The following is a 19,289-nucleotide window of genomic DNA, read 5'->3' as shown; positions in this document are numbered from 1 at the left end:
ATTTTTTTAACAATTTTTTTAGAGGAGGCAAGTATTTAGGTTTACTTTAGGGCTCCCACTTTAAGATGCCCCTGGTTCCTTTATTCTCAAAATAAATCAGGAAATGCTGCCTTATAACTGTGCTAGAGTCAGCTTTCCTGTTGAGAACAGTCACCCAAGCTGGCTATCTCTATGTTGGGTGACCAGTCTCCCCAATGCTCCCACTAGTTCTGCACAGTGTCCCTACATGATAGGGTGCCTGCAGACTCCTCCACCCTACACTGCTGGAAGAAGAGGGTCTTTAGCCAGAAGATTGTATTCAATTTATCATAAGATTATTCTGAATGCATTAGGTCATCCCTTTACATTATTTATAAAAAAGCTACCTGTTACACACATAGAGTATATTTTATAACACAAATTGCCTTTGACATCTACATGACTCCCAGGATTTCACATAGTTCTTGCTGTGATGCCTCACGTGATATTGTGTACAATAGGCACCTCTCCTCATTTATATGTATTAACTTACAGAATCTGTAGCAATTACAAAGTTCTAAATTATTTAGGGAAGGTGCATGTTTCCCTTAATGTGTTGTTTTATGGTAGTGAAGAGGAAAAAAATGCAAAGGTTCTGAATTCCATATTGTATAATGCTAAATTATTAACATATGTTAATAATTGATAGCATTATAACATAATATCACAAAGGACTAGGTAGTTTTCTTCTCTCTTCTCTGCATTTTTATAAAATAAAGACATTTAGAGATTGCTGTGCTGATGAGTCTTAGAACATTTTATAGTAAACTAATAAAAGTGTGCCCAGTGGTTAAATGATAAACCTGGAGAGTAAATGGGTGTTAAAATATGCAGAGTTAGAATGTATAAAAAAAAAATCAAGGTATTGTGTGTGTGTATATACTGTATATAGATCTATATATATATAACCTTGTCAGGGGCATATTATTGGTATTTATTAGAAATAGCTGTGATTGATAAACACTCAAAGGGAAATTTAGCATACAGATTTTTTTTGTAGGTGACCTCCAATGTAAAGAGGAGACATGAGTAGTTCTGTGGGGAAGGTCATGGGTGCTATTCAAATGGCTGGGAAATGCTGCTCATGAGTATAGGGTAGGGCACTGGCCATCAGTCGTGAAAGGGAGATGTAATCAGTTGGAGATGGGAAAATCATATATTTATGAGTACCTGGAGTTTATTGGTCCCAAAAGTAATTGGGCAGTTGTGGCTGCTTATCAGTCTGGGAGGAGGGGTAGGTGATTAGCATTTCCAGTGCAGGAGCCATGGGCGCACAGGGTGAGTAATGTGCTAATTATATATATCAGCACTAGGTGTTTTTTAAGAGGCAGAAAGAGTCGACTGTATTGAAGAGAAATACTGTTTCATCACTACCCTCCCTAATCACTTTTCATATGTCTATAGGATATAATTTTCTGGACATATAGATGTAATGTAATAGATATTCTGTAGATGAGGAAGCTAGGAAAGAGGAAGACTTTAAGACTGTACAGTATAGTGGGAAAATACTTTCCCCGTTCCATGAGATTTCTCCACTTGACGGCATTATCCCCAACATTTGTGACTATCCAGCTGGTGTAACAAATTCTCAACATTTTTAAAGCCATATCAAGAAAGGTCAGCCATACTTCAGACATTTTGGTGGCGAAGATAGTTGTTTTACAGGGCACGGCCATTAATGTAAAAAAAAAAATGATTTTCTGCTTGCCTTTTAAAGTAAGGTGCACATGGAAGGGATTTCCAGTCTTACCAGCCAGCCTGCAAACAAATGACACTGCCTACCTATTAGGGTTAAAAACAGAGATTTTAGTTGCACAATATTTGCAAAATATGTCTAAGTCACACTGCCTTATCAAGGCCCCTCTGTGTAGTGCAGTCCTAACTCTAATCTATGAGAGCCTCCATATTGGAGCATATAATGCAAATGGTAAGTTGGCTGCAGGATTGGCAGAAGGCAGCCCATTCCTCCTTAAAGGCATAAGGACACACCAGAAGCTTAGTACATCACAATGGCAGCTGAAGTCCCCAGTGTGTCCCCATACCAAATTCATCCATGTATACATACCACTCTATTGATTCTGTTTTAAAGGGACAGTGCATTTAGTCTGGTTTATAGTTATGTAGAAATAAACTTGCTATTTAGCTTAAAGTTGTATATTGTTCCTAAATATGTAAATATTTTAGTCATGCTTTATTTGAGACACTTCTAATAAGGAATTATTCTTGTTGACAATTTCAGACTCCCAAAAAATATTTGAAATGTAATTTTTGATCATGATGAATCCATTGGGGTTGATTTACTAAAGGTAAATAGGCTGTTTACTTTGCAAGGAAAATTGTACTTTTCAGGGAAGCTCCCCTTATCTTTATTAAGAATACCCAATCATGTGCAAGGAAAATAAAAACTTTTTTTTGCTTGCACATGATTGGAAGATGGAAGTCAGCAGAGCTTCAGTTCATTCCCTAAACTTTAGTAAATTAACTCCAATAGTCTCATCTTTTTAAATGCTGGTTGAATGTCTAGGGGCGTGGCATAGGCATATTTTTTTTAAAGCATTGACACTGAAAAACATCTCAGAATCATAAAGGGTATTATTATTTTTTTATTAGAGGTTTATGAAAGAGTAATACTTCCATTGTCTTGGTATTGATGTACCTTTTTATCTACGACCTTGCTATGTTGACACATCCTCTACTAATTATTCATCAGTTATGGTTCTTTAAACACCTTTTCAAAGCATCTTCTGAATTATGAATTTTCACATAATTAATATCCTATAGCTAACATTGAAGTAATCTTTGATTTAAAATATGTTATTCTGTTGCATTTACAATTTTTTTTTCTGTTTATTTTCTCAATTACAGACAAACAAAGCGGTAGCCAAAGGTGATTTTCATCAAGCAAGTTCCAGCTCCCGACGAGCACTCTTCTTAGCGGTACTATCCATCACTATAGGAACAGGAATATATGTTGGAGTGGCTGTAGCTCTTATAGCCTATCTTTCGAAAAACAATCATTTATGAACCAATCAAATCATATGACTCACAAAACAAGGCTTACATGATGGAAAGGCACAAGACTGGACTTGAAAAGTCAATATACCCAAGACACCGAGTTTGCCAGGATTGGACTACCGTGGGAAAGAGGTTTTACAGTCTGGATTCAAAGTTTCCCTGGATGTACCTTCTGTTTGGATGTATCTTCTGTTTTCATCAAGAGTTTCTTTGTTTCTTATTCATATGTCTTGCAATCATGCTAAGCAATGAAACATCAGAAAAATTGGCAAGACTTTGTTTTTTACTTATGAAAAGTCCAATGGCGACCATTAAAGTGTAGACTCACTTCTTGGCTGTAACTGCAAGTATGACTTCATGATACACAGTTCATTCATTTCGGTGTAAACCAGCGTTTCTGCCTTGTAATGTTAGAATAACAGCAATATATAAATAGCGGACGTCATGATTCATTCTCATGGGCTGATTAAATCAATTAGCGCCTGGCCCCGGGCTAGTTATGAAGCAACCTTTCATTCAGTATATCAGCATGATGTACTCTGGCCTTTTTGACTTAATCTCAGCTGTATAAGCTCCTTTGACATTGATTGTTAATTGGGTTGAAATGAAATAATATTGAGCATGTTCAGAAGCAAACAGTTTTTCAGTGCTATGTTATAAAATATATATTTTGTAAAGAAATATAAAGGCAGGAACTTGCAGTTTTCGCAACAGAGATTTAATATATTACAATTTTCCAAATTCTCTTTTTGATGTGTCACATATACACATGTACTAATACAAGTATTGTCAGTTGTGCAGCAAAGAGCAATGAATAGCTACACAGTCTGTCCAAAGAGCAGAAGCGAGACACCATATTGTTGTCAAAGAAACATATTCCCTGGCACATTGTATTATGAGGCGTAGGTGTCTAATAAGTCATTCTCATTTGCACAACTTTCAGGTCACGATTTGTTTGCTCTTTGATTGCATACAGGAGGACATGGGTTTTGCTTTCTAACGCAGTGACGTGCGGTACCTCTGGTTCCGTGTGAGGCATTCCCCAGCCCCGCCCCGAGCACGTGCCACCCCTCCCTGCCGTCCGAAGCCCCCCGCGCCGGCCCAAGCCCCTCCCCTGCCGGCTGAAGCCCCACCCCAACTTGGTCCCTACGCTAGTGTGAAGGAGGATGGGAGGAGACAGGGAGGAGCCTCCCTGTCCCTCCCTTGCTCGTCATTGCTGAGGAATCGAGAATGATGGCCTCAGTGGGTTTTTTTTCTTTTTTTGATTGGGCAGCTTGGACCAATGGCGCTTTGCCATTGGTCCGAGCCATCCACAGAGCTCATGCCTCTAACAAAGAGTAGAGGCTGTGACAGCTCTTGCCTCAATAGTTAGGTTACATAAGCAGTGGGGAAGCCCGCTGCTGTGTAACCTAACTACCTGTCAAAAGCCAGATGCAGCGATGCCTGTAATTAACAGCTCTCCGTCAATGACAGGTTATACAGCGGGGAGGTTTTCCCTGCTGTGTAACCTGCTAGAAGCCGATCTGAATGGAGAAAACGCTGTCAGCTTCAGCCTTGAAGCTGACAGCTTTTTCCTCCATAATAAAGGTGAGGCTCCACCTCACCTGCCTCCCCTGACTGCACGTCCCTGCTAACCAGTCTTCTATTATTTTGATTGTGAATAAATAATAACAAATACATTTTTGTGCCCCCCCAATCAGCCATTTTGAGGGGAAAAAAAGTATGTTCATTATGTCCATTTTTAATTATAAGTAATTTTAAAGTTGCCACATTCTGACAAAAGTTGACAAGAGGGCATTGGTGACAGACTCAAACTTGATTAATTGTAAGGATTCATAGTTTAAAAAACATCATGCCCTATGAATAAATGATAAGTCAGCACAATGAGAAATTCTACCCTTTTGGGTGTACCAATCCTTGACAAATGAAGCAGTAAAGAAGAAGAGAAGCTTAATGGGACTTTTACAGGGTTATTCACAAAAGGGTGAATAGTTTGGAGAAGGCGCGAGAAGTGACCAATATAGGACAACATAGCTGAACTGGAACGTTAGCTGAATTGGAGAATCTTTCCAGATCAGCTATTTTGGCCTAGATTGTTCACTTCTCCTGTCTTCTCCAAACTCTTCACCCTTTTGTGAGTAACCCTGTTAGTTTTTGTCCACACTATGTCTACTCAACTGCATTTTTCTGATGAAATCAGATGACACCACAAAGCTCCTCACTCTCTTGTTATCTCTCTTCACAACTACTGTAACTCCCTTCTCATTGGCCTACCTCTACAAAGGCTATTTCCCCTTCAGTCTATCATGAATGCTGCTGCCAGACTCTTCCATCTCACCAACCGCTCAGTGGCTGTCACCCCACCCTGCCAATATCTCCACTGGCTATCAATAGCACAACAAGTAAAATTCAAAATACTAACAACAGCATACAAAGCCATTTACAACTCTGCCCCTGGCTACATCTCCAACCTCATCTCAAGATATCACCCAAACCGTCCTCTCCACTCCTCCAAAGACCTCCTGCTTTCTAGCTCCCATATCACCTTCTCCCATGCTCACCTCCAGGACTTCTCCAGAGCCTCTCCCATCCACTGGAATGTCCTACCCCAACCTACTCGGCTATGTCCTAATCCGTCTGCCTTTAGGTCATCTCTGAAAACTCACCTCTTCAGGGAAGCCTATCTCACCTCCTCTTATAAACTGTACAACTAGTCCTTCAATCAGCTCTTCCCTCACAGTTTACCTTCTGTATCACTTGTTCTTCCTTGAAGAGTGTAAGCTCTCTCGAGCAGCATCCTCTAATCCTTTTGTATGGCATTGTATTGTAATTGTACTGTCTCCCCATATGTTGTACAGCACTTCACAAACTGTTGGCACAATATAAATCCTGTAGAATAATATTAAACATAATCAGGGCGTATAGAAACCAATTATTCATACCATACATTTGCGGAGGTGTGCAGAAAAACGCAGTGGTGTGAACAAATCTTTAAAGGTCATAGAAAGTTTAGACTGTTAAAATTGTCCAATTTTATAAATACATGTGTTAAAATCTAATACAAATTATAACTGCAAATATTGAACATCCAGCAGTTCCTCCGCCTAAAACACATCAAATATATAGTCTGATTTTATCAATCTGTTTACAATATTCGAAAAAATATATATTGTTCAATCCAAAGCAAGATGTCCATATATAAGAAAGCTATGATGTGAAGGCAATTAAATCTAAATGCGTTACCTTGGGGACTAGTGGGTGCCCAGGGGCAATCCCCTCAGACCACATATTTAGCTTTTTAAAGCTGAACTCCAGATATAAAACACAGTGTTCAATCCTAAATTTTTTTTGGTCTCAATCACCTATACAGCAGCACTGAGGCTTCGAGAGGGAAGAGCAGGGCCGAGAGCCAGTCAGGTGTGTTGCATGCATATGCAATGACAAGGCACATGCTAATAGGTATAGACAGCTTCAAGCTATGTGGGGAGGAGGAAGGGAGAAGACAGGGAGGAGCCTCCCTATCCCTCACTTGCTCGTCACTAGTGAGGCATCGAGATCAATGTCCTCAGTGGGTTTTTTTTTTTTTTATTGGACAACTTGGACCAATGCCATTTTGCCATTGGTCCAAACCATCCACAGAGCTTAAGCCTCTAACACAAAGTAGAGGCTGTTGCAGCTCTTGCCTCACTATGTTAGGTTATACAAGCAGTGGGGAAGCCCGCTGCTGTGTAACCTAACTTAGCTGTCAAAACCCGGTTGAAGCACGGCCTGTAATTAACAGGCAGCGATCCGTCCATAACAGGTTACACAGCTGGGAGGCTTTCCCTGCTGTGTAACCTGTTAGAAGCCGGTCCGAATGGAGAAAAAGCTGTCAGCTTCAGACTTGAAGCTGACAGATTTTTCCTCCATAATACTAGGTGAGGCTCGGCCTCACCTGCCTCCCCTGACCGCATGTCCCTGGTTTGCTCATGTACTTTTGGTGAGAGGACAACAATGTATACCTTGCTCCACTGAAACAATAAATCATTTCTTGTTCTTTCTTTTTATACTATCTGATAGCTGATTTCCGATGAATATTGCAAGCATTTTAGCAAATTGTATTGTGAATTCTTGACTTTTTCAGTTCTGAAGAACCTGATGTTAGCCTTGCCATGTCCTGGAGGATCTGCCTTTTTTTTATCACCACCCAAGCAGTCTCAGTGTTATAATAAAAAAAAAGGTATAGCATCTACAAAAGTCTTGGAAAGTGTCTCATCAATCAAACCGATGCTGACAGAAATATTCAGTCTGCTATTGCTGAGCTCTACAAAATGCTGGTTGCCTAGTTGTCATGTGTATCCAAAAGCTTTCAAATATTCTAAGTCACTTACCTGGATCAAGTATGTAGAACTTAGGCTGAGTCACCGACCTGAAACAAGTCTGCATACTTGTTTCAGGTCAGTGACTCAGAAAGCCAGAGAAAGCTATGCAACTAGCATTTTTTCCAAGCATGTAAGCAATGGCATCCTTTGTATTTCTGGCAATTACATGTTTTTACAGGTTTCTTTTATACATGTATTGCAGCTCATGCTTCTAATTTGATTGAAGCTGTGTGCAGGCTTCTGGAAAGAGCTGTAATCTGTTCACATGACAAGGAAATAGATTTCTAGGTGCATTCTGTACAGAATGTACACACTGCACCCAAGTTGCCATATTTCTATCTGCATAATGGCTGCAGACTGGAATGTTAAAGTAATGTTTTAACAATGCTAAACTGCAAAATAGTGTAGTAATTGTACATATATTGCTTTTAGTAAAGAAGGAATTTGCTTCAAGGCTGCTGGTGCTTTGATATCCATTTTGTATTCAGGAACAAAGGGTGTAAAGGATAAGGCTATGTAGTAGAGGTGCACCGAAATGAAATTTTCATAACCGAAACCGAAAATAAAAAAATGTCAGGCCAGCACCGAAAATAAACATTTTTCTAACCTTTTCAAATTTTTCAAATTATTTTATTTTAATTTATTTATTTCTATTAACATTTTTTTTAACTTTACTGTTGGGGGCTTTTGGGGTAATATCAGGGGTCTAAACAGACCCCTGATATTTCCCTTTTAAAATAGAAAAAGAGATTGAGTCCTCAATCTCTTTTTTGGCAGCCCCTGTTATAAATGAGCAGGAATCCTCTATACTGAGCGTTTCTGTTCATTCATAACTTGTGGAGATAGTATGTTTAACATGTCCACAATAATAAATGAGCAGGAAGTGATGTAGATCACTTCTCATTCTTTCATAATTGGGGACACAGTAAACATACTATGTCCTCAATTATTTACAAACATTCAGCGATCGCTGATCGCGGAGTGTTTGTACCCGCTCTCCATCCTGACTCGCTGTTACAAGAGGCTGAATGAGTGGTGCAGGGAGGAGAGCTCGATCTCCTCTGACAGCTGATTCCTCCCCCTTGCACCACTGGCCCAGCCTCCTGTGACAGCTGACAGCTGTCTCCACCCCCACACCGCCGCTCTCCTGATCTGTCACAGAAGGCTGAGCGGGGTGGTGCGGGAGGAGAGGTCAGCCTCCTGTGACAGCACTAACCGCTCTCCTAATCTGCCACAGGAGGCAGAGCTGTGTGGGAGGAGAGACGACGGCCGCTCACATCACTCTCCTCTCCCGCACAGCTCAGCCTCCTGTGACAGTTTCTCTCTTCCCCCTGGATGCCGCACTGCGTCACAGGGGACATAGAGCAGCGCCCAGCGGGGAGGAGAGAAACTAGGGATGTACCGCAATTTTTAGAAAAAGATGGCACTTTCCACATTTTGCCAAAAGTGCGGCCGAAATGTCAGTGCATCCCTACTATGTAGGCAAACCTTAGACAATAAAGACACCTGTAAAACCTCTGATTAGCCAAAGCACCCATTATCTCAAGCAGAGATCTTGCAGGTTCATACAAATTTCTTTATGATTGAGAGCTGACCCTCCTCTTTCATTGTGCATATATAGTAGCATTGAAAAATATAGTCCAGTCTGAAAAGCAGAAAAAGGGAAGATATAATGCAATTTTAAGACTTTCTGTACAAAGACAGATCTTCAATATCTGGCAAGATAACCCTAAGGGGTCTGCGAATCTCTTTGAACGTTCATTCTGTGCAAATAGAGGCAAAGGGAATGTTCTTTTCTTTTCAGGAAGAATGTAACGTCACATTATGAACACTAAATGGCGCTGAGGAGCATAGGAAATAAATGCTTATTTCCTATGCTCCTCAGCGCCATCTAGTAGCCATAATGTGGTATTACAAAATGAACATTGACAGAGGTCCATAGAGCAAATGGCTCTGTGAATTATTTATAAATAGACGCCTATTGGCAATAGTGCCATCATCTTGGATTTCCCTGTAGTGGAGGCACTAGCTTTTCTTATGAAATGTGGCAACATGGTACTGAGTCTTCTTCTTCAAAGCCACTTACTGCCAGTATTCAGATAGAGAAGCCACATTGATTTCAGCTCCAGACACCATTTCATCTAACACCAGCTCTGCCAAGGTTATGGAACCCCTACACCAAATTAGTTAGTTTTTCTTAACTTTTTTTTTAACTGAAATTGGAAACCCCCTTTTTATAAATTTTTTAAGGCAACAGCCAATTGTGCTATTAGATTTTTTTCATTTATCAAGCAAATACAGTGAACGGACGTCAAAAGGTTTTTTCCTACATACAATGTTCAACAAACATATGTTTGATATAGGCACTTGTTATAAAGACAGGAGCAAAATGTGTAAATATAGAACTTGAAATGGTTTCATTACTTTAATATACAATCTGTTCTCTAACCCTTTACAACTTAGTAGGCCGATCTATCTACACTTTTTCTCACTATGTCGATTTTTTTCGGTGCAATTTTTTTAATTTCCAGTTTTATGTAAATGTGTAGCATTGCAATGCGAAATTGATATGATTCCTCCTTTAGCTGTTTTTCCAAAATCAATAAACTCATGTAATATATTCTTAATTTATTTGGTGGTATCTGTTATTGGGTACCAAGCATCTGTATGTATTGTACATTTAGTGTATGTTATGTGTTGTAATAAAGACAAGGTTTTGTTTGTTCTTTTTTTTTTTTATTTCATGAACTCAAATTTTGATTCTAGATTATATTCTGTGTGTGTGTGTATATATATATATACATATTTCCGTATATATATATATTTCCGAAATGGAAATTTTAAAACCAAAACGAAACCGAAATAAAAAAAAGCAGGCCCGAAACCGATACCGAAAATGTTTTTGATTTTTTCAATTTTTTTAAATATTTTATTTTGTATAAACTTTTTAATTTCTTAGCGCTCTCGTCCTGCAGCGCTCGGCCGGCTGTCACTTTCTTTTCTCCCTGTCACTTTTCTTTATCTTTCATTTTCAGTGATAATCGTCTCCAGTACAAATATAGAGGGGGCATCTCCCTTACGGGGACAGAGACAGCAATAAAAACCTAGCAGATGTAGGCATTGAAGCCCCACACAAATTAAAATAGTCCAGATACAACTTTATTCTGTTAGAGTCATGGCACATAAAGTTGAAAGGGCACAAAAGTATAGAGTAGAGTACTCAGTGTGTTTTGGGGGTCCAAAATACCACACCCCCTTAATCTGGGCTTTAATGAGAGAAATCATGTACTTTATATGGACTAAAATCCTTGCAGCTTGGTTGTATTGAGTTGTGATGGGAATATCTCCGGCTTGTCAGCAGCTGGGTTGGCAGGCTTGGCACCTCTACATGAATGCCCTATATACCTCATATTCACATCACTTAACTACTGCTGGATGAGATACACCAACAGAATAACCACACAGGTCCAGAGCTTTCTTTTCACACTTTCAAATAGCATTAGAAACCTTACAGGTGTAATAAACAAACAGTTCGGCCTCTGACAAAGTCTACAGCATTCCATACTTTGTGTAGTATTGAATGCGTACGCCTCACACTACACAGAAGAAGAAGAAGCCTAATATAGATTTTTTTTTAATTGCCACTGTGTTATCTCTATTCCTGTGTCCAGAACTTGAGTGGCCAGCGCATGCTGATGGCACAGGTGTACACAGTCTTTAAAATAAAGGTGTTGCGAAGGGTTCAAGGCTCCACCTGGGAGACAGCAAAGCTCCACCTGGGAGACAGGAAAGCTCCACCCAGGAGTCAGAGTGGAGTCCAGTGCAGCAGGATGCTACAGGTGGGAAAAACCCCAGTGTGCAGGTTAGTACATGACTGAGCCTGTCTGGAGGAACAGACAGTGGTCTGAGGCCGGAGCAGCAGTGCTGCAATTGCAAAGCCAGGAGGCTGGATGGGCAGGTGCTGCCAAGGGATGCTAAAGAACCCCTGTGCGGGTAATTGCTTTATGTATGTGAACTTTCATTTAATAAAAGTGGGCAAGGAAGCCCTGAAATTAAGATTTCTGCGAGTGGATGCGTCCTTAATGCACTACTGTTTGGAGCGAATTCTCACACCTGATATAGCTTGACATCTGAGGTGTGCACACAGCCATGTCAACCCTTAAAGGAGTTCCAAAGTCCCAACATACATACTCCTGTTAAAACATCAACATTGCAATTTGAATATATACTAGAGTTGTTTCTGATAATGCCATCAAAGCTTACTTAAAAACAATCCCTTTTATGTAGTGAGTACTGCCTTCCACCTGACTATAACTTTCAACAACTTCCTGGATTCCCAGTGTGCTTTAAGTCTCTTTTCCTGCTGCTTGATGTGATACAATCTTTGTTCATCAAGACTACATATCCCATCAGGCATTGCTTCCAGCAAGCAATGATAATGTTACATTGTTCAGTCGTTGAGTTCTAGTTCAGAAGGCAGGCTCTGTGAGTTGTGACAGCAGAAGCTGAGTGAAATTGTGTCAATGCATTGAGGAAGTATATCCCATGGGCATCTTCAATAAATAAGTTTACACACTTCTAGATCAAAATGGTTTGGGGCTATTCTTAAAAATGCCGAACAGCAGTGAGTGAATAGCCGAATGCCGCTGAGTAAACAGAAGACGATTGTGAGGAGCTAGCAGTGACAGTTTTTTTTCTATTGTTCGGCGGCTCTGCTGCTGTAAAAAAAAAAGAAAAAAAAACTCTCCCGGGCGCTCTGGGAGCCTCCCGCTCCCGGCCGCCAAGGAGAGAAGCACTGATGTGTCTTTATTCTAACACGATGTCAGAATAGGAAAAAAAAAAAAAGAGAGACATTTTGCATTGAAAAGCATTGGGACATTACTATTGGCTATTTCAATTTGCAATAGCCAATAGTAAACTAGCATTGTTTTTTTTTTGGGATAAAACTTTTGGAATACAATACACAAATAGAAATATATCATTATTTATTTATTATTTTTGACCATAAATACCCTTTAAATCCAGGGAGTCATCCTCTTTTTATTTAGGACTATCATCCTGTTCCCCATAATTCTTATTATTAACAAAAAAAAACAGTCCCTGCCTTCTTCCAAGAATAGTGTTTCTCAGCATTTCTCATGTTCTATATGCTGGGTGTAATCCTCAGTTTACTTTATTATGGCAGCACATACACAGTACCACTTCTCTTGCATCCTGGAACTGATTGTGTTCTTATACGCTCAGTCCACTGCTCAGCTTGCCATGTCTGCTCAACATTTCCTTTTTTTGTGTGTGAATTTGTAAGTCCACTTTTGATATATACATTGGGGGGAATTTATCAAAACAGGAGCAGAGAGATTCTGTAGCAGTTGCCCATGGCACCAATCAGCACCTCTCTTCAGTTTGCTCAGGTAAGATTTGAAAATGAAACAAAGAAGCTGATTGGTTGCAGTGCAAATCTGCTCCAGATTTTGTCTCCTCCAGTTTTGATAAATTCCACCCATTATCTTGTTAGTTGAAATTGATGTATGCTCATGTAAAGAACAGTTTGTACTGTCCCGTGGAACAAAAGGAATACAAGGAGGGAATAAGGTTAGTCAAACAGAATGTTAAAACAACGAAAAGTATTAGATTCTCATTATTACAATAAGCAGTGGTATATCCAGGGTATGGCACATGCCCTGGGTGCCACTTGAAGGGGGAAGAAGCCACTCCATGGGTCAGCGACACTTCACCGACCCACGGAGACAGATTACTATTTTTCTCTCCCCACCCCTCTCCCATACATATCTTCCATCTGGCAGTTAGCAACCAGGGACGCTCTAGCCGGCATCCCATCCAGCTCCAGGCAATCAGTGAATATTAGGATAAATATTAAGGATTTCCTATATTAGACATATAAAAAGCCCCTTTTAAAGACACACCACTTAAACAAATTAGCTGCAGAATTTGTCATTTCCTCATCACCCAATAAACTGTCCTCCCAGACTCACATAGGTTCACACATCACCTATCTTTACAATTAAGGTAAGGAGGTAAGGGGCAACTGAAGCCAAAACTTTTTTTTTTTAGTTTTGTATAGAGTGGAGAGGGATTAGAATCCCTTTCAGGTTTTTTTCTGGGTTAGGAAGATTCACCCACTTTATTTTTCCTGCTGACCGTTGTCACTGAAAGTGAAATGTGAAGGAGAATATCCCAAAACAGAACAGGAATGGTGGGGAAATCTTCCAATGGGGAGCTAGTTCTAGTGCCTACAGGGATTTCCTTTACTTTGGAGGGATTTTCCTATTACTTCCTGTTTTGGCTCAAACAGGATGTGAAGGGTAATCTCCCTGAAAGTGCACAGAGGGCAAAAAAAAGCTGTCAGGGGTTATAATGCTTCCTTACTGCATCCAAATCGAGAAAAAAAAGCTTTAGGTCTACTTTAATTAGGCCCGGCAAGTTACCTGAAACAGAGTCTAATCATTGCCAAAAAGTGCCAGTCAGGCGTCACCTGTATTTAAGTTTTTGCGCTATGACAATCATAGGCCATGAGTGAGAAGGAAAGAGATGGATCCTTTTAAAGATGACAGCATCATCCAAGTTTGCTAAGGTCAGATGGAAGTGTAAATATGGCCTTGTCAGGTACTTATCATTTTGAGCAGGATGTCAGCTTTAAATCCACGGTATGTGCTGAGTAAACACGCACAGAACCAGACGTGTTATTAGAAACTACAAATAGCATTAAAAATCACAATGACATTTAATGATTTGCAAGAAGCTAACACCAGTTCTTTCCCAGGATTAGAAGGGGAAACCTTAGCAACTCTGTAAAATGTCAGACAGCTGTAGAAAACAGAACAGAAACAGATCCTTCTAACTAAAAAAAAGAACAAAAATGAATACCTGACAGCTGCAAAATGGCAGTGTTATCAAAAGTCAACATGGGACCACACCAACACACTCAGTATATGCAATATAGGTATAGTTTAGAGCATGTGTCAAACACAAGGCCCGCAGGCCGAATTTGGCCCGCCAAGTCGTTCCATGTGCCCCTCGCACCTTTCCTGCAGCTGCGGCACCCCCCTCATTTCCGCCCCCACCTTGTCTCAGCAGTCGGCAGCAGAGAGGAGGACAGAACTCCTCATACAGATCCTGCGCCTCTCTGTGTAGCCGCAGCACCCATTCATCTCTGCCTCCCCTGGTCTCAGCATTCAGCAGACTTCGGCAGCTGACTCCAGCCCTCCTTTGGTCCTCCTCCAGACCCAGCACTTTCGGCTTCCCAGCTCCGCCCCCAGCATCTTCCCGGCAGCAGCACATGGTAAGGGGGGTTCGTGGTGATGTAAGGGAGGGTGGGGGACTTTTGACTTCTGATAGTGGGGTGGTCTTGACATCTGATGTAAAGGGGGGTAGGGTGCTCTAGACATCTGCTTATAAGTATTATTAGAATAATACAATTTCATGCCAGTTTAAAAGGAGGGTCACACACTGCTGGTATCATCCACAAGAAACTTTATGATTCTGTTTGAGCAGTCTCCAATAAAGTTTCTTGTGGATGATACCTGCAGTGTGTGAACCTCCTTTTCGGACTTCCATCATCTGCTACAGGAGTGTGAGTGGGTTCCGTGCCGGTCTGCACCTGCCCTTCACAGCGCTGCAATGGTTACATACATACATTTATATAGTCTTACAGATTACATTTTACTATTACATAGTAGATACATTTATATAGTCTTACAGATACAACCAGCCCTTTGACACCCCTGGCTTAGAGGTTACACTAGTGTTAGGGGTAAGGTTAGAGGTAATATTAAGGGTTAAAGCAAAGGTTCAATGTAATATTTAAATGTAATATTTGAAGTATATGCATAGCCAAAACTTGTTTTCACTTAAAGTGACATTAAACTCTCAGATTTTTTAACATAAACCAATACTGTAATGTGTGCCTTACTGTAATCCATGGTCGTTTTCCCTTCTCTTTGCTGCTCTTCCTTTTAAATCCTTATATCTTCTCATGCTGGGGAGAACTTCAGTTTTTCAGCTGACTGCCTCTTCTCTGGAATGTTACATGGTGTCTGTGTGCGCGCTCCTGACCTGAGCCAGGATGCAGGCAGCAGCTGTTGCCAATCTAACGTGGGCGGGGATGTGGATGTCGGGAGGATGTGATCCTGTAGTCCTGGCTCAGGTCTGCCCATAACTCTGGTTACGCCAATGTACACAAACTATATTTTTGTAAATAGTTTGGGTACTTGAATGCATTTTTAAGATTTAACTCCTGAGTTTAGTGTCACTTTAACAGAATTCTATTCATTATTTCCCATTTCTAAGTGTGATTACTTTAGAAAAAAAAGACAATAATTATAATAATCAGAGGGATTAAGTAGAGCTTTTCAGAGCTTCATAGATTAACGCAGTTCATTTTTGGCTTGATGAGTGATTATTTTGCTTTCAAACACAGTTCAGCATATGGGACCTTCTGACAAGGAGTATTGTTCAGATTTGTCACTCAGCATTGTTTGACCTCAATATTGTTTGAAATGAGATGTGTCCACAGAAGTAGAAGAGGTTTGTTTTGAAGGGCTGTGCTTTCATATGGGGATTAAGCACCATGCTAATTAAAAGCAATTATTACAGCACTTTGAAGTAGCAATTTATTTTTCCTTTTTTCTTTTTTTTTTTTGTAGTCATTGTTTTCTCCCAAATGCTAAAACACAATCAAGCATGTGAATAAATAAACATTTAGTGTACAATTGCCTTTAAAATTATAGTACAAAATTACAGATTAGTCACATAAAAGAGAGCCTAAGGAAGAACCCCAGATTCAGTTAAAAGTCATAATACATCTACAGAACCCTACTAGAAATTTGTGTAAATATAGTAACATTTCTGTACTTGCTAAAATCAGCCCGGTATGCAAATGAGCTCCCCTTGCAAACCCCACACCCAAATAATTCCTTGTCGCCAAGCTTTATTTAAATATATCCCTCAAAAGCCACAAAGGTTACAAATCCACTTTATGTTCACAAAATGCCATCCATGCCACCAAGGATCTTCACATCATGCCATCCAAGGACCTTCGTCGCTGATGTCGCAACATTACTTACTCAATGGTAAATTTATGTATTTTCATCTGCATGATATCCGCACTCCTAAAACTCAACCACGTATCCATTTATTTCCACCAACATGCTGATACTCCTGATGCCCGATCGGAAGTGCTGATACTCCACCATACAGCACCACCTTCCTGAAATTCTCCTCCAGAAGCCTCCAATAACTCACCCAGATGTGAATATAACACTAAGAACCACATTTGAATTTCCCTCCACCCGCCTGCTGACCCACACTAGGTTGTTGGCGCTTCTCTACCCCTCCCTTTTTGGGTTTCTCCAATACATCTACAGAACCTTACTAGAAATTTGTGTAAATATAGTAACATTTCTGTACTAAAATCAGCCCCTGTATGCAAATGAGCTCCCTTTGCAAACCCCATACCGAAAATAATTCCTTGTCGCCAAGCTTCATTTAAATATATCCCTCAAAAGCCGGAAAGGGTACAAATCCACTCAGTGTGCACCAAATGCCCTTGCAGACTCAGGTATTACCTTTAAATAGTAGCAGTGACATCATCAGTGGGCTGCACATACCTTGGAGAGATCAGAGATGTGGGAGGGACCCAGCAAGTCCACCCACTACAGCAGGGGTCGGCAAACTCCGGCACTCCAGCTGTTGTGGAACTGCAAATCCCATGAGTCATTGCAAGATTCTCACAGCCACAGGGGTGACTCCCCGAGACAGATGCATCATGGGATTTGTAGTTTCACTGCAGCTGGTGGGCTGAAGTTTGCTCACCCCTGCACTACAGGCTGTCTCCAGAAGACCACAGGAAGGGGGAAGACCAGTCACCTTACACAAGCAGAGAGAGTAATAGTGACTGTTCTTTATTACAGATCTCCTGCACAGAGGCAAAGAGCAGGAGTTGTTTCATGATGGGTGTGGAGGAAATACATAAATGACACTAAGGGGGTTTTTCACGAAGTAGCCGAAGGATCCAGCGGTAGCTTCGGCTGATCCTTCAGCTCTCTTCGGCCGCCAGAGCCCTTCAGTTCGTATAGCCCGTACAGCAAGCGATCGGCTCAGCTGAGCCGAAGGCACATGCTTCGGCTCGACTGAGCCGAAGTGACACCCGAAGCGGGGCAAACGGGCTGCCTAAGACTGACCGTGAGCCCCGCAAATGACAGCTGGGCGGAGCCAGCCGTGATCTCACACATCTTACATATGACTTCTTTTCCTCGCTCCTGCGACCATAAAAATGGGCAAAGCAAAGGTTCAATGTAATATTTAAATGTAATATTTGAAGTGCATGCATAGCCAAAACTTTCGATCCTTATCCCTGTGACACCAGGGTCTTCTGTTTTTGACCTTGTTTTGGGTTATTTCTACTAATTTCCTGTTCCCTGGAAAAACTTAAAGTGACATTAAACCCTCAGATTTTTGAACATAAACCAATACTGTAATGTGTGCCTTACTGTAATCCATGGTTGTTTCCCTTCTCTTTGCTGCTCTTCCTTTTAAATTATTATCTCTTCTCATGCTGGGGAGAACTTCCGTTTGCAGCTGAATGCCTCTTCTCTGGAATGTTACATGGTGTCTGTGTGCACGCTCCTGACCTGAGCCAGGACTACAGGATCACATCCTCCCGACACCCACATCCCCGCCCACGTTAGATTGGCAACAGCTGCTGCCTGCATCCTGGCTCAGGTCAGGAGCGCGCCGATGCAGTCTGTATATGAAGCTGAACCCAAGGGGCAAAACTTAAATTCCATTTTACTTCCAGCATTTTAGTTTTTGAATATGTATAGCGTGTTTATGTGAAACGTGCCACATGTATCCTCTTGTTCCTCATTTTGTGTTGTTGGGCCTGTTTATGATGTTCGTCTCACTGCTGTAGATGGCTCTGACCAGCCTGCCTAGTGACACAAGGTACCAACAGATATTAGAGAACATTCACCTTATGTTATGGTTGGGCTGGGCAATCATTATGCCTGTAAGCTCTCTTTACCTGCGGAAGACATCCCCTTAGATTGGTTAGGTATAAGTTTCCAGCATGATCGCTATTGTTCTATTCCCATAAAACGTTTTGCCAGGATGTCTGCAGAGTGCTCCTATGTCCTATTCCATATAGATGTTTGCTCGATACTCTATCTAACATCTGTAGGCATCTATAGGACTGCTTAGTCTGACACTCAAGTAAATACATCTGAGAAACTGAGATGAAAGGATTTGTGTTTAAAACTCAGATAAAAGAAAATGTAGTGCTGTAAAATTCATCTAACACTATTGTTTCCTACATAAGCAGTTTGATTCTCCACGTAAATGGCAGGTCCATTTTAAAGGAAATGTGTCCGCTGACTCCATTCCCCTTGTAAACGGTCATTCTATTAATTATGTACGGTATGCTGCTGATTACTTGGCTGCAGAAAGTGGGCTGTTTGGTGACTGACTCTGGTATAAGATGGATTTGGCAGCATGTATTTCAATGGAATGAGCTGTCTAATCTCGTCAGAGGCAAAGCTGTATTCTGCATGAAATGACTAGTGTGCTTCATCAAAGTCGCATAATGAAACTCTTAGGCATTGCATCAAACCGAGCATGCATCTCACCCTAAGCATTAGCTGTTTATTCACTCAGCAACTACAGCTGATCAACTAGACCGTGAAATGAATCCAACAGACAGTCTGATGCATGAGTCTAACAGCAAAAATTAAGATATGGTGTTAATTTGTCACGCCTCCAGTTTACTACTATACACTAATTATCAAGACTGATTCCTGCTACTGCTTTTTCAGTACAATACTTAACATGGTTTTACACTGCCAAGAATGAAATAACTGCCTCACAGCCTACGTTTTATAT

The 19,289-nt window shown here is 40.8% G+C and overlaps 1 protein-coding gene across 1 annotated transcript in view; it reads left to right on the top strand.

The window, feature by feature from the left end:
* SYNDIG1 (synapse differentiation inducing 1) overlaps window positions 1–3,719 on the top strand; it is a 192,306-nt gene extending 188,587 nt beyond the window's left edge. The window contains exon 4 of the mRNA XM_018559548.1: window positions 2,884–3,719. Within this exon, the coding sequence (XP_018415050.1) occupies window positions 2,884–3,042 (159 nt within the window). The 3' untranslated portion in view covers window positions 3,043–3,719. The remainder of the gene's footprint in view (window positions 1–2,883) is intronic.
* Window positions 3,720–19,289: the final 15,570 nt, after the last annotated feature.

Source organism: Nanorana parkeri, unplaced genomic scaffold (genome assembly GCF_000935625.1).
Source record: "Nanorana parkeri isolate BGI_ZX_2015 unplaced genomic scaffold, ASM93562v1 scaffold402, whole genome shotgun sequence".
Lineage (NCBI taxonomy): Eukaryota > Metazoa > Chordata > Amphibia > Anura > Dicroglossidae > Nanorana > Nanorana parkeri.
The sequence above is the reverse complement of the archived record's forward strand: the minus strand, read 5'-3'. Positions and strand labels throughout refer to the sequence as shown.